This window comes from Amia ocellicauda, chromosome 2 (assembly GCF_036373705.1).
Source record: "Amia ocellicauda isolate fAmiCal2 chromosome 2, fAmiCal2.hap1, whole genome shotgun sequence".
NCBI lineage: Eukaryota > Metazoa > Chordata > Actinopteri > Amiiformes > Amiidae > Amia > Amia ocellicauda.
The window spans coordinates 63,139,780-63,156,060 of NC_089851.1; the positions used below are offsets into that span (position 1 = coordinate 63,139,780).

Here is a 16,281-nt window from a genome sequence, read left to right on the forward strand (position 1 = left end):
CACATGTATTGAATTCAATTTAATATATCACAATTACATAAGAAAACCTTTTGATTTTTACCCATCTGTGTGAAGGAAAGGCCAGCTCAAATTGATTGACTTTGTCCTGTCTGTTTTGTTGGCTGTATATAGAATTCTACAATGTTTTTTTATTTTGTTTTGTTTTTGAGTAACACTGTAAAAAAAGGAGATGTTGCACTTTTGGGTTTGATTTCTGCTACATGAAAACAACTTGATATCACCTACCCAATGCTTTAAAATAAGATCATATATCTAAGGAAGATCATACAGATCATGCTCTTCTAATATCGGGCAATGTTCTCTTCCATGAAAAATCGCTTGGCTTTCGCAATCTAAATGATTTATCTACAGTAAAAGGATTAAACTCGCCGCTAACTGTGTTTTGCAGTGAATAAAACACACTTGGGAGCGGAACCAGCTCCTGACACTCAGATATATGGCCATTACTGGTGACAATGGCATTCTGTACCTCTTTGTACAGCAGCGTCCGCTACTCCCCCCCCCGAAGCCTTGAGATGTCTTCACTGTGCGAGTCCCCTCATCAGTCACCCTGCGCTAAAGCATCTCCACCAGCTGCCGGCCTCTCCCCTGTGTTGTACAGTTGCCACGGTATGTTGTCAGAAATATTACCCAGCATTCACATTTCCTGTTTCTGCTGAGAAGGGTCTCCTGTCCCTTGGGTTAAATCAGGGATCTATGACACGGCCTGTGTTTGTGGCAGTCGTTCTCAGTAGTGTGTTGTTGTCTTTTTGTAAACAAAAGGTTAAATTACTTCCTACACCTGTAATCTCCACCAGCCAATAGAAGGCAGAGTCCTAAGCTAAGCCAATCCAGTTTTAATAGCTGGTAAACAGTTATATTGATTTTTTTTTCTCTTTCTACAGGTTGTTATTAGTCAACAATCCAAGTAGGTGCACTGTTGTCCTCATTCACAGAACAGGGCTCGGTTTCCACTCTTAAAAACAGTGTGTGTGTTGTGTTTGTGTTAAGTGCTGCTTGCGATGGGCTGGGGTCCCATCCAGGGTGTGTCCTGCCCTGCACCCTGTGTCTGCCTGATCTGTACCGGATGAAGTGGTTGAAAATGGATGCTTGGATGGGTATCCATTTCAGTCAACGCTCTCCTTTGCAGACTGGACTGAGAGTATGTGTGCAGTAAACAGTGGGATATGTTCTGAGCACCAGGAATCATTTTTTTACCTCAACACCCTACCCTTACCCTCACTTTTCACACAGCATCAACAGTGATTAAAGATTGCATTGTCACCCTGAGTGTCACTCACACTCCTCCCCAGCCCGCTGCCAAGCGGATCTCCAGCAGAGACAATTAAAATGTGTGACAGGGTTATTAAGCGCAGCATCTGTTCGCTTGTTATGCTCCAGACTGGCTATCCACATGCACTTCTTGTTCTCCATGACGCACAGACACCTGCCAGCTCTATATTTTGAGCGTGAAAGATGTTTGTTTTCTTTCCTGTTTACCAGCTAGTCTGAACAATACACTGTGGATCAAACATTCTCCCATCACTGAAACCAATTAACCAATTAAGGACAGGGGAGCTCTTTTACTGGTATTTCACTGGTGTTCATTGAGACCTCTTTTTCTTCTTTTCTGTGGTCATCACTAATGTATATACATTTTTGTAGAATACTTCCACTCTTCTGATAATCACATTTTGTTTTTTGATTGTTGTGCGATCATGATTATTCAGGGCAATTAATTTGATTCTCTCCTATTCTGAGGCATTGGTTTGAATTTTTGATGTTTTTAGATTTTTTTTAATATTATTCTCATAATTTTTAATTAGGTGGTTGTTAAACTTTTGTATATCTTCAGTAATATGGGTCTTGATTTTATTTCTCTTCTTCAGAATGTCTCTTGTTTCTGGAGAGTTCTTTTTATCTTCTTGTGATTTATTGAGTTCTCCAAATTCTCTAGCAATTTCCATTGTGTCAGTCGATATTTCTTCACAGAACTGTGAAGCATCTATGTGCTCTGTGCTGTATTCTTAAGAAGCACAATTTTTGCCTCGATTCCACTGGCTTAAGCGTCGTGTCTGCCATGCCATCCTCAGACGCGTCCCAGAGCTGTTTCTGCAAAACCAGGCCGCTGTGAATCCGTCCCTCTGATGGAGGAGCAGCGACTGTGGGTTTGGTTTGTGTTCGTGTTAAAAACAGAGACAGGAAACACTAGAGCGACACAGCCTGAGTGGAGAGGACTTTGTGTCTGTTTTATTATTTGTGCTTTAACAGCATAATAAATACATGTTTCTGTTCAGAGATATTAGGAAGAGCTAAACGTGTAGACAACATTATATTCAGACAAGCATGTTCACATAAGAATACGTTTCCATGTGCAACAATAATAATAAATATCAAATATGTATTGTTATTATTATCGTCATCATTTGTGCTAGTATATATGTATTTTAAATGCACAGCGTGACTCCCTTAACTTATTACTCTTATTACAGATTTGTAACTGCAAACGATACTATTTGCTGTATTATTTATAATTTACTTATCAGACGTCCTTAACCCGGGCAAGTTACAGTTGAAACAAAATACACACGTTTAACGACTAATCATCCAGCTACAATATAGCAGGTTATAATTAAAGTGTGCGCGTCTCAGTCATGGCGTGTATGGACGCATTTATTAAACCAGTCCTTAATGTTTTAGAGGGAAACCAGATCTGCTGTATTTATTTATTCATTAATTTCACTTGTAAATGGGCATGTTAACTGAATCGTGTTCGCCTTCACACTGACTGTCTCTGCGGATTGTCCTGCACACATTCACACAACACAGCCTGAAACCCCGGCCAGCTGTTCATACATATTAATAACATCGGCTGCTGCGATCCGATTATTATCCTTCAGTTTATTTTAACTAGTCAGGCACTGCACCGGTCTGTGAAATCCAAGTGTTTAATGCACTCGGATATTAACTGTAAGCAGTCATTGTTTCTGTACGTGGATTTCACTCCATGCTGCTAATAAACTTGCAATTTCTTCGTGATCGCATACGGCACTTGAGATTATATCTTCCGATACAATGTATCTGATCTCTTGTCTCTGTGTCTCACGTCAAGTACACACCTCCAATTCTGAAAGTGAATCATGTCCTCAGTGGGACGGACGCTTATGAACGCGTCCAGCACCAGCAAGTTAACAGTCCACAAAACACGGACGCGTCCAGGCGCTTAGCCAGTGGAAACGGGGCATAACTCTGCCTCCTCTCCACTCCCCTGTGCTGTATTCTTAAGCAGCACCATTTAGTGTGATGTACTAGTGCTCTATATTTACACTGTACATCTCTATTATTTATTTATTTATTTATTAACATACGACCTTATCCAGGGCGACTTACAAGATATAAGCTCAATACAAAGTGCAAAAATGCAGTTCAAGGCATAAAACATTACAAATTCCAATTTACAAATTACAGTGCAATTCAAACCATAATATATTTTACAAATTTCAATTTACACAAGTGTATACAATATATGAAGTCTTACATCCTAGATTGTAAAAGCAGAGTGCAGACATGATATTAGGTGACAGTAATTTGTACCCCACGATTTCTCAGGATTATGATGTCGATTGGCTTGTTTGGTTTCTTCATTAGTTTTCTTCTTTCTACTTTGGTGGTCGCTTCCAGTATTGAATCTGTTTAGGACTGTGCAGTCTTCTATTATGTGTTTACGGTTCGTTAAGATGTAATCTATTTCACTGTTTCCTCCATTAGGACTTCTCCAGCTCCATTTTCATGTTGGCTTTTTCTTAAAGAGAGAAATTGTGATAAAAGATTCCACTAATGTATCACCTCTTTCATTCCTGTCTCCATATCCATATTTACCTGCTGAGGACTCATCATGTTGTTGTTTTCCAAGTCTCCCATGGGGATTTTAACATGTGATCACTTTTTTTCAAGTAGCTGTCCTATTTCTTCATGAGAATCTACTATTTCCTCATCACAGTTGCTTGATGTAATGTCATAGGCTTGGACAATCGGGAGCTGGTATCTCTTTGTTAGCTCTTATTAAACATATCTATAGCAACGCTACATCAGCAATCCAACTGAGACACTGACAAGATCAGGATTCGTAAAGGAGTAGGTCACAGACACACACACATACAGCGATCAGCTATAACATTATGACCACCTGCCTAATATTGTGTAGGTTCCCATTTGCTGCCAAAATAGCCCTGACCCGTCGAGGCATGGAATCCACTAGACCTCTGAAGGTGTGCTGTGGTATCTGGCACCAAGACGTTAGCAGCAGATCCTTTAAGTCCTGTAAGTTGTGAGGTGGGGCCTCCATGGATCAGACTTGTTTGTCCAGCACATCCCACAGATGCTCGATTGGATTGAGATCTGGGGAATTTGGAGGCCAAGTCAACACCTTGAACTGGTGATTCATCAGACCAGGCTGCCTTCTTCCATTGCTCCGTGGTCCAGTTCTGATGCTCACGTGCCCATTGTAGGCGCTTTCGGCAGTGGACAGGGGTCAGCATCGGCACCCTGACTGGTCTGTGGCTACGCAGCCCCATACGCAACAAACTGCGATGCACTTTGTGTTCTGACACCTTTCTATCAGAACCAGCATTAACTTTTTCAGCAGTTTGAGCTACAGTAGCTCGTCTGTTGGATCAGACCACACGGGCCAGCCTTCGCTCCCCACGTGCATCAATGAGCCTTGGCCGCCCATGACCCTGTCGCCGGTTCACAGCTTTTCCTTCCTTGGACCACTTTTGATAGGTACTGACCACTGCAGACCGGGAACACCCCACCCCACCTGCAGTTTTGGAGATGCTCTGACCCAGTCGTCTAGCCATCACAATTTGGCCCTTATCAAAATTGCTCAGATCCTTACGCTTTCCCATTTTTCCTGCTTCTAACACATCAACTTTGAGGACAAAATGTTCACTTGTTGCCTAATTTATCTCACCCACTGACAGGTGCCATAATAACGAGATTATCAGTGTTATTCACTTCACCTGTCAGTGGTCATAATGTTATGGCTGATCGGAGTATATATCATATATAATATGTGTGTATATTTCCTAGCTTGGTTAGAAATGTTGAAGTTCCTAGTTAACTTGTAAGCTTTCTGTGAATTATTGATCTCCAGAGTGCCTTGTAGTGAGTCTTTGCTTTGGTCAGCTTGGTATAATTTACTTCTGAAACATGTTGATACCTTGATTGTGCTTTTCTACATGCGTACACATGCATACTTTATTCTGCTTCGCTCCACATGAAAAGCCAGACTGAAAAATAAGCGCTCTGTACGTTTGCAAGAGACCAAGGTTTCGAGAAGAGGACAGAAGGTAGTGGTTGCAGGCAGGCCGGCCAGGAGGGAGTTGGAGTAGTCCAGGCGGGAGAGGACCAGTGACTGGACGAGCAGCTAGTTGGTGAGGAAGGGTCAGATTCGGCGTATGTTGCTCAGGAAGAATCTACAGGTGCGTGTCAGTGTGGTGATGTGCTGGGTGTAGGAGAGCGCAGGATCGAAGCTGACTCTTAGGTTCTTAGCGGAAGAGGAGGGAGAGTGTTGTAGATTCCAAGGGGATTGAAATGGAGAGGTCGGCAGAAGGTGAGGAAGAGAGGGGAAATAAGAGGAGATCCGATTTGGAGAGGTTGAGCTTCAGGTGGTGCGAGTGCATCCAGGCAGAGATAGCAGACAAACAGGAAGAGATGCGAGAGGGGATGGTCAGAGGAGGGAAAAGACAGGAAGATCTCGGCATCATCTGTGTAGAAGTGGCAGGAGAAACCATGGGATGCGATGAGGGGGCCCAGGGAGTGGGTGTACAGAGAGAACAGGAGGGGGCCCAGGACGGAGCCTTGGGGTACGCCTGTGAGAAGAGGTTGGGGGGTGGATGAGGAACCTCGCCAGGTCACTTGATAGGTCCGGTCACTGAGGTAGGCAGCTGAGCCGTGCACTGTCACTCCAACGTCATGGATAGTGTTTTTTACAGCATCACGCAGCAGCAGCAGGTGTCGGCTCCTCCTGGCAGGAAGCAACACTTGCATTCTCAATTATTCAAAATGCAGTCGAGGTTTGAATGCGCTGTGTGTGTGTGAGTTTACACGTGTGAAAAACAAAAATAAATCCCCCTCAAACTCGGCTCATTCACTGGAGCTTTTATGTTCAGGCTGACGTTCCTCTCTCGCCTCCAAAAGGAATATTTGTCTGCAGCAACATGCTGACTGCGCTCCAGCCTTTCCCAGCCCTGTGAATCCTGCATGCCAGGGCACAGAGCATCGAAGCCTGTGACGCCAGCGGGCTCTGCCTACGACAGCCACGCTTCACTGCTTACGCTGATGATGACAGCCTGCAGCTCCCGCCCACATGGCCTTCCAAACATCGGCTCTCCGCAGAATGCAAGTGTGAAGGGAACTATTGCGCCTCCCCACCCTTTCTGTTTCCAATGAAGATGTCACGGAATCCCTCGGGGGATGACACACAAACCCTTTTTTGCCGGGAGGGGGTTGTTTTACTGCTCTGACAGACGCAGGCAGCTCTCCCATCGCTAGATGCATTGCTGGGGGGAGTCCGGGGTCTGCTGGGATTTGATGTTCTGCCTGATTGATCCATAACGTTTGCAAACTCTCTGGACTGACAATGCAGGCAGATCTACAGCTTTGTTCAATCCTTCATGCTTAGCCCTCCAGTTTAAAGTGTGTAAGTTATTTCATTCCCTGCCCTCTCTCTCTCTCTCTCTCTCTCTCTCTCTCTCTCTCTCTCTCTCTCTCTGTCACTCTCTCTCTCTGTCTCTCTCTGTCTCTTGTCACGATTTGCATTAACTTAAAATGAAGGTTATACTGGAACTCGTCAGCCTTCAACTCAGTTCTTAGAAGCACGTTTTGAATCCACAAGCTCACCGCTGTGGACCCAGTGCTTTTTCATGAGTGCATGTCTGGGCTTTTAGCATTTTTATAGCCCTCCAGTCTGGACAGACTGCCCCATCGGACAGTCCTCAGCCACTCCCACCACGGCCTGGTCCTTAACTGCCTGTCACTTTCTCAACAAACACTGCAGACTGTGAAATGTCTGAAGGACAGCTGTCCATCAAGGCCCTGTGCAGCTGCCTGCTCTTAATCGCTATTAGATCAGAGGTTCCCAGCCCGTGTTCACTGGTTTGTGCTCCACTGAGCTCTTAACTAAACCCTTAACTGAACTAATGACTCTTAGTCCAACCCAGGCAGGGGTTTCCAGCTCTTAAACTGATGGGATGGATCAGGTAAGGAGCTACAGAGGCTGGGATGAGAAACCAGCAGACACAGGGCGGGGAACTACTGTGGCTTCAGCCTTGTTTCACTGACCCATCTCCAAACGATGGTGTCTTACATATCATTTGGACTGTGAGCTGCAGATAGGGTGCCATCATTTATTCAAGATGGTGACTGGGGGGGGGGATTCTAGATTGAATAAATAATAAAATAGGCTTTATTAGTTGTTAGCTGGCCGCTTTTGTTTGTGTATGGAATTTAATTGACATAGTCTGCATGCCTCAGGGCCCAGTGCTGAAATGGATACTGTGTGCTATACTGGAAATAACTGGGTTGCACTGACCTGCAGCCAGCCCAGCACAGGACAGCAGGGGTGTGGGAGTGTGTGTGTGTGTGACTACATCGGGCGGGGACTGAAGATCCCTGCTTAACAGTCTGGAGCCGAAGACTGACGGCATCAGCCAGGAGGGGAGGGGAATAAACTTTTTGTCAGTGTATGAAGAGAAAAGAAGACGGGGGATGGACGGGGTGGCTTCTGGCAGATTTGACATGCTTGCTGGCTGTAGATGGCAGCTCTTCAGACGAAGCAGTCTCAACCCGTGACACAGCTCTGAACACCGAGCTGCCCATTCATCTGTGAGGCTCAGCTGAGACGCTGTGGGCACTTGGCAGCTCCGTGTGTCGCCCGACCTTTCTGTCTATTATATGAAGGGAATTCTGTGAACCCTTAAATAAGCTTTTTGTTCATCGTGGTCATACCGGAGAGTACAGCACTGCCCCCTGTAAAGTATTCAACCTCCTTTCCAAAGTCTGCGGACATACCGCAGAAATGTGAGGTAATTAATTACACAATTGTGTTTGCACTTTCAGTACAGACTGATCTCCTGTCTGAATCTGCAGCTTTGGCCAAATGGCAAGTTTGTTGCTTAGCAGAATTCCTGTAATATCTTATTATATCGTTATATAACAGCCAGACACCAGAGAGCTCAGTGCCTCTCTCCCCGGGGACACATGGACTGGCTAATGCATCTGAACCCTGATGGTCGAGCAGCCTGTGAAGCGCGTCCCCCCTGGCACGTCCGTGTGACGCCTATTACACCCCCCCGGCCCAGCTTGTGTGGAATACAGGCTTAATGACACAGTTACCAGGGTCCGCCAGCCTGCGGTGCAAAACACATTCATCGGAGTCGGGGCCAGCCAGACCCGGGGGTTTGCATTGCCATTAAAACTGCCAGGAAAGGCATCTCTCACCATTCATTCACTCACCCAGGAAGACTCCAGAGCTCCCACCTGGCTGGCACAGTGTCATACATGGCTGTGTTTTCACTCCAGATTGAGTCCTGCCCAGTGCCAATCTTTAAGTGACCAAAGTTAATAGTCCTCGGCATGTTTGTCCAGGTGGGCGTGCTGTATTTTTATTTTAATGACCTTTGTAGCTCTTCCAGCTCTGCCATTACCATGCGGGTTGCTCTTAGCACACGGTTCAGGGGGCGCAGTTACAATGTCATTACCAGACTACATAAAACAAAGCAGGACTAGACATGTGCACATAGACAGAAAAGGAAATAAACAATTTAACCTTGGTATAGATTTAGAATCAGTGCGTGTTGATCCCATGTTTTCAAACATAATTATTGTGGAAATGTTCAAAGCACTTCAGACTTGACTTTCCCCTCAAGGCCTGAGCCAGACTCGGAGTAGTACGGCAACCCCATTCGGACAAAAATGTCAAGTACTTGTCTGTGTAAATCCGTTGTTGTGATTTGGCAATACCCATTTAAATTGCTGCCCGGCACAACTGAAACTCAATGTTTTCTGGTCTCATTTACATACTGTGTATCCTGCAGAGGCAGCTGAAGTACATTTGAATCGTTTCACATTCCCGATGCACAAGAGTAAATAAACATCAGCGTAAACAGTGAGGATTTTAACACACCCATAGAGAGATGCCTCATTGCTTCCGTCTCCTGTTGCTTTCTTCCACGATTGGGAGGAATCGAACCATATATCTAAAAATAGTTAAAGCAACTGCCAGAAGAATGCAAAATACTTGTACACAGGCCTTTAGTGAATAATGAGATTAATGTTATTAATAATATAGAACAGCACACTTTATTATTATGAACAAAAACACAGCACTGCACACAGCACATTCAAATATGAGTGGATTGTTGGTCCACACAAACAGCTCATTAGACATGCATGTTCATTGTCTTCAATTAGTTTTCCTAATTTATTAACCTCATTGAAATATTTCTTTTAGAATCACTCAGAATGTTCCCACACAATGCTTTAAGCATTTAAACATCTCCCATTCAAGATTGTAAAAGAATAAATCTTTGTTTTGGTGTTATTTTTATAATTCGTAGTTATTTTGTGTTTGAGAGAATTGTGTTCCCAGAGATACTGCATTGTATAAGAGATGGCAGGTCATTATCCTGTGTATGGGATGCAGGTACATAACGGGACACAGCCGGTTCAGTTCATTCGAATTCCTCGAGTGAGAGTGTGTGTGTGTGTGTGTGTGTGTGTGTGTGTGTGTGTGTGTGTGTGTGTGTGTGTGTGTGTGTGTGTGTGTGTGTGTGTGTGTGTGTGTGTGTGTGAGAGAGAGCACAGGATCTTATCGTCTCAGGCTCCAATCACTGCACTACATCCACCGATGGGAGTTCTCCACTGGCATGCCTCCGTAAACCCTGAATTTGCATCCCTGGAAGACAATATTTACAGAAAATAATGATTGACATTAATTACACTGCTCAGTGGGTGGCCTCTGCTGGGGCGAGGGGGGGGGTGCTGTGAGAAGCAGAGTTATCCACATGGACGTCTAGGGAGCTCGGCAGAAGCTTACCTTGCTTCCACCCGCCACAGACTGCTTCCCTCTGCAGGGAGACATGGGAGGCGTTGCATGAATACGCACACCCCACACCCCACCGTGGAGAGATTACCCAAGTGTGAAATACTATCATCTCAGACACACAGGCCTGAAACGTGATGTTCACAGCAAGCGAGACGAGGAATAGACGCGCCTGTCTGTGATATCAAACCCATTACAGGCAAAGCGGGGCACGATCATCGCAGAATGAAGACGCAAAAATGTGACATAAGACAAACGAGTTTGCATGATATGCAGTGAATGTAAACCACTCGTACCTCACTGAGAGCATCGCCAGGCAGGCGTGCAAGTATAATTGAATGTCTTGAGAAGGGGCTTCTGGGAACAGTGGACCTGTCAGGTGACTCCTAAAGGAAGGTCGCATAGGCCCAGACCAAATCCAAACTTCACAATCACAAGCAAATTACACATCTGTGCCCCATTGCATTCCATTTTATTGGTCCACAGCCATTGTCTACTACTTATGAATTGGACCACAAATGTGTCATTTTTGTGAAGGTGAACGTCTTGATGTGGTCAAGAAGAGCGTCAGTGCCGGATGAGGTTTAATTAGGTACCAGATAAAGGTGGAAATGGTCTGAGTTACTGTATGGTCTGTAGCTCATTTGTGGAGGAATGTTTTGATAATTCAGCTCCATTGTGCAATAGAGTTAAGTTTAGAGAATAAATGTGGGTTACGTTGTGCTCTGGGCTGGTATCACTGGGGTTAGAAGCCCAAGTAAGGACAGAGATGTGTTTCTACTTGGTGAACTGAGATGCTAGCTGTGGTTTGGGTGTGACTTCAGCTTCTGGATTGGAGGTCTGCCTGTTGATGGAGTAATAATATGATAGTGGTCTAATTGGTGCGCTACATTAGTGGAGAGAACTTTGCGGCCTGCGATCTCACAATGCAGAATAGAGCTTCTAACTACGGTTTAGTGGTTAGGTTAATACATTGTTTTCCCGGTATTCGCTGCTGATTTTGAATGTTCAAGAAGTGTACTGTGGTGGGGTGAGTCTGTTCGCATGCAAATAAATCCCAACCATTTGCTTGCTTTGTTAATTTTTATTCTTCTCTTTCTTTTGATGTCTTCCACCAGCCTCGGGGCTCTCCTCGCCTCCCACCACCCCCACTCAAGTGACCAAACAGCCCTGCTTCCCCCTGGAGGCCTACAGGAATGAGCCGGAGCGTCTGGAGGCTCGCATGCGCTCCTTCTCCTCACCACCGGACACAGGCCAGCGCTTCAGCCTCCCCCCGGCACCCCTGTCATCCAAGCCGCCCACCCCCTTCTCCATCCCCATCGCTACCTCACGGCCGGTGAGTTTCACAGCCTTTTATGCGTAACGGCTTTTCTCATATTGACACTCGCGCCTGCCCCTCTGTGTAGTGTTTTGTGCTTTGTAGAGTATTTTGTCATGCTTATTTTATTGTATTTTGCATTCATTTAATTTGTAATGCTTTTGAAAAGTGTTTCCTGTGACATCTGTGAGATGACCTGAGGGTGTCTGCTGATTAATAAATAATAAGAATATATCAAAGGACAACCAACCTTCTTGTCAATAATCGGGGATTAGTAATCTACCAAGGCCAGTCACTATGGGATTATTTGTGCCCCATGTGCTGCCTTTAATAAAAAGGTTGTAAAGAAAAAATACAGAATATTCACTGTCCCTCCATGTACAGTGTTTGTGTTGCTGTCCTTGTTTTTGAGATGAAGCTCTTTGTACAACTACAGAGGTTTCTTGTTTTCACTTGCACTACTCTTTGCAAAATCACCACACAAAACCCACTGCAGTCTCCTGTTACAGTGCAGTGAGAAAGCTCTGGGTGGTAATGTGATTATATACGATGCACTTCATAGGGAGTAGTGCCAGGACAATCTTGTGTTTTTCTATTGCACTCCAGGCTTCAATATGATATGTGTTTTACCTAAAGAGCCTCTGATATCGAGTCCTGGAAGGGAAATCAGTTAGGGTAAGTGATGGCCTCAGTCACACACTATTTGGCCACTATGAGAAGGACGTCAGATGTGCAACCCTTGAATAGTCTGACTGCATTCCCTGCCAAGACACTGTCTGACAGCGAATGAAATTGCTCTTTACGAGTGTAATTGAAGACTTACATTTCAATGGTGCATGTTAGACACCAATCTAGTTTCCCCTACTTTCAGCAGCTTTAATAGAGACGTCCAACTTTATGAAGTCTGCTGCTGTGACAGACAGACCGGGCATTTCAGATCCACATTTTATTTTTTTATTTCATGCTTCATGGCAAGTCCCACAGAGTGTGGTCACGGCTTTAAAGATGAAGACGGACATTTACAATCCAGGCATGATAACCATAGAAATCCGTATAAACACCAGGCATGGAACCGAGAGAAATGGAAAAACACAGGAGAAACCAAACTCGAAGGAGGCCCGAGGCCCTGTGGTTTCCCCTCCTGCAGGCAGCTAGTTAATGGTCGGAGTCGTGAGGATCCTCACTAAACAATAAACTGAATTTCATACATTTTCCAGCAGGTATTTTAGATACCTTTTTAAATGCCAGCCATTTTAATGCAACGTCTTCAATTTTGGCATTTGCCTCCATTTTGTGTGAGAAGATAAACTGTACGTTTGTCACAATAACAATACAAAAGATTCAGTGTCCACTGGGGCTCTGGTCTTCACCTGCAAGACATTCGAACAACAAGAGTTGGGAAAGCTGTCATGGGAACGGAGCAATGATACAGTGATCAAATCCAGTCGGACTAAGATTTGATTGTGGCCGAGATGTAGAGAGATGTAGATTATGACTGACTCCCCTGTCTATTACACTGATGCATGACACTGATATTTAGGTTATTTTAAGGATTTGAAGCGAAGCTTTCAACATTCAAAACACAAATATTCTTCTTGCTTGTCACCAGTCATCGATTGTGTATTGGAAGGCTGCCATGACTCCAGTCAGTCACAGCGGAGTCCCCCGCCCTGTATCTCAGCTCGGTCGCATAATCGCTTCTTTAGTTGGAAACCCAATTACCGGCCGGTAAAAGTGCTGATATGGGCTGAGTTACTGTGTCATCAGACTGGCGGTGGAGCAGCTACCTCAATGAAGAGCTCCCCTCGTGTACTGCGGGAAACCCACTGGTGTGGTGACATTAAGATTTATGATGCAGGGGGGAAAACATGAGAAGAGAAGAGAATAACCAGTTGCAGAAAGTGCTGTGGAAAAGTCAGAGGTTTAGGGCTCTGATTGTATGTGTGATATTGTGATGGGCGAGCTGACTTGAGGGAGGAAAGACCGGCACTTTATTTAATATCCAGGAATTTTGAGTCACAAAAGAAACAGAGGAGTGTACTGACGTGCCTAAAAATAACAAAATATAATTAAAGGCTAAGATAACAAAGGAGAAAATAAATAAAGCTGAAATCATATGAAGGATTCACGGACGCTTCCAAGGCAGGATAAGGCTGTGAACGATCTCTCGCTCTGCAGAGAAAGGGGGATTAGAGAGGGGAAGCTCAGCTGAGGTGAGTGCGCTGGTTGTGATCCGTCTCGGCGCTGGCAGCTGTGTGCGATCAGCCCAAGTGAAACACCTGAGTGATGGACAGCCGCCAGCGCAGAGGGAATCCCATCCCTGACAGCAGTCACTTGTCACACATAGACATGATGGAGATAGGGCGCAATTTTGCTTTTATTTTCAGTGTTTGCGTGTGGCAAGCGATTGTGCGGTGGCAACGCTCAGTTCAGCAAATTCAGGAAGGCGTTCAAGACCCCTGGGAGCTGCAGTCTGTGCCTCACACCCCAGAGCTTTGGAGCTTTTTCCATTGGACAAGTGCTTGTATCTTTCTCCCATCAGAAGCAAGTCTGGACATCTCTGTGGAGCACCCTGTGGTCTGCAATCAGACTCTACAATCACCCTCTTATGGTGGCAGGTTCCAGGTTTTTAGTTTTTTGTGTGATTTACAGAAGCACTTGTCATGCGTTTCAGCTCTTCGCTCTGTTAAGTTTGCATAGCTTACGTTAGCATCACAATGTGCTGTTTTGTCTTCTAGTCTTTTTCCTCCACATAAAGAACTTGCTTTGGTCTCGTTACTATTTTAAAAGAGTCTCTGATTCTTGGATCTCGGTGCTCAGTTTGGTTTCTGTGCTCCCTGTACAATAGAAGTATAGCATAATTCCTCAGCCAATCGTCTATTAGACCGTGGATTTATGTTGTGCGTACAAACCTTTATGAAAATTTCCCGCAGTCAATGTGCATGTTTTTTCAGGGTTCCTGTGCTTATTCTCAACTATCCCATTGCTCTTCCATGATTTTCTTGTATTGTTGTATTATGCTGTATGATACCTCTTCATGTTTTACTGTGATTTCACTGCTCTTTACTGTGGTTTTACTGTGGCATACTTATATAATGGATACATTCCCCCTGCATTTGTCAAACGGTAGGAGAATCCATTAGAATTTGCTGTGTATTTTCAAATGCCAATTACTCACAGCATTTCCATTTACAATGCTTTGCTTTAAAAACCAAAATCACAACATGCATTGATTGAGGGAACCTTTTATTGTTGTTGTTGCTTTGATTATTAAATTGTGTGGAACGGGCATCTTACAAAAACATAATCACATACAAAGGGAAGTCCTCAGCGTTACTCTGCAGTCACTGACAGCACAAACTGTGTCAATCGAGTTGATGGCAACAAACTGTTCTCTAAGGAAGCAGCGATTTTGGTTTCCAGGGTTTTTGAATGGGTCCGCAAGAACGAATGGGAATGCCTATTAAAAGAACAGTGGGGAGACTCACTATATTCCCTGTAGACATGCTGCTCTCAATGCGTCTCTTCACAGAGTCTTGGAAGCACTGCGTTGTATTTAACGAGCCTTCTTATCCTGGGAGAAACCATCCTGCCCGGCTGATGTGCACACTGTACGTTTCATTAGCTGCTCAACGGCAGTAAAGCATTGCTAAGATTAAAGGAGGAGGACAAAAACTCGACTCACCAAGACATCATCACCTGAGATTTCCTGAGATTTGTGCAGCATGTTCTGTTTTCTTCAAGATAGCCATGTTGTGTTTTTCATCACAGACACGGGCCAAGAATTTTAAGCAGCTATCAAAGAGAGAGGGGAACATTCCTGAAGGATTACGGAAAGGAAAGCTCTGTGGATTTAAACATTCACGATAGCCTCCTGTTTTTTTATATATGCCTATCATCTTTATTAATAATGAAGTAGAGGATGCCAAGAAAGCAGGCAAAATAATCTGCATCAGCAACATTATGAATTATACATGATATGGAAATTACTTATAGTACTTTTATGTGCGTATTGTTAGGATTGTGATTTTTTATGGTTTTCAGATCAAATAAATAAATAAAGCAGCACCAACAAAAGAACAAAAAAAATATATAATGCCTAATATGTACAATCAGACCAAAATAATTAGCTGAAGAGAATCTCTCAGCTCTCGTGTACGTGTTTCCTCCTTATAAAGCACCAATATTTCCCCTCATCTCTCTTGCCCTGAGAATCTGCACCTCAAACTGCAATTCATTTTAATAGATAACCCAGCCTTTATATTGCTTTAGATTCATCACATGCCCAGCAGATATTTTTAAATCCATTTTCACCGCTGCAGAATTTGTGGCTTTTCTCCTGAAATGAAAAAAATGCACCCATTCCTTAATCCGACAGATTTCAGCCACTAAACAATGTGGCGAGCTGTTGACAGGGGACCTCTGCTGTCAGTCTATGGGTAAACTCTCACTGGGATCGGATTCACAGCTGTATGTAGTTTCCCTTGATCGAGAGCTTTTGCTCTTGGGCCGGCCGGGCCTGGCAGCGTTCCAGGGATACTGATAATCAAGTGTAGGAGCAGCACTCAGTGACTTGTATTTTCTGACAAGGGTGAGCTTCTGCAGCACTGCCTTCCCCCCCCACGAAGCGGTGATGGATTACCCTCCAGTGTATGCAGACGAGCGCGGTGCAGATCAACATGGCGATGACAGGGCATTGTGCATGTGCGTGTCCCCTATGCCACAGACTTTAAAGAGAGAGTGTGAGCAGGCTCTACTTAATGCAGGGGCTTACAGGGACTCGAGCCCCGGGCCCAATATGGTTTAATGCGGGCCTGAGTGTGGATGAGAAAGGCAGGCCAAGGGGAGGTGCAATCGT

General features: G+C 44.5%; 1 protein-coding gene across 5 annotated transcripts in view; it reads left to right on the forward strand.

The window, feature by feature from the left end:
- LOC136711845 (5'-AMP-activated protein kinase subunit gamma-2) overlaps positions 1–16,281 on the forward strand; it is a 119,208-nt gene that overhangs the window by 65,163 nt on the left and 37,764 nt on the right. For all 5 annotated transcript variants that reach the window (XR_010804783.1, XM_066688410.1, XM_066688399.1 and 2 more), the window contains one exon: positions 11,224–11,441. Coding sequence is in view for 4 of the 5 variants with exons in the window: in XM_066688410.1 (XP_066544507.1) it covers positions 11,224–11,441 (218 nt within the window). In the remaining variant the exon portion in view is untranslated. The remainder of the gene's footprint in view (positions 1–11,223; positions 11,442–16,281) is intronic.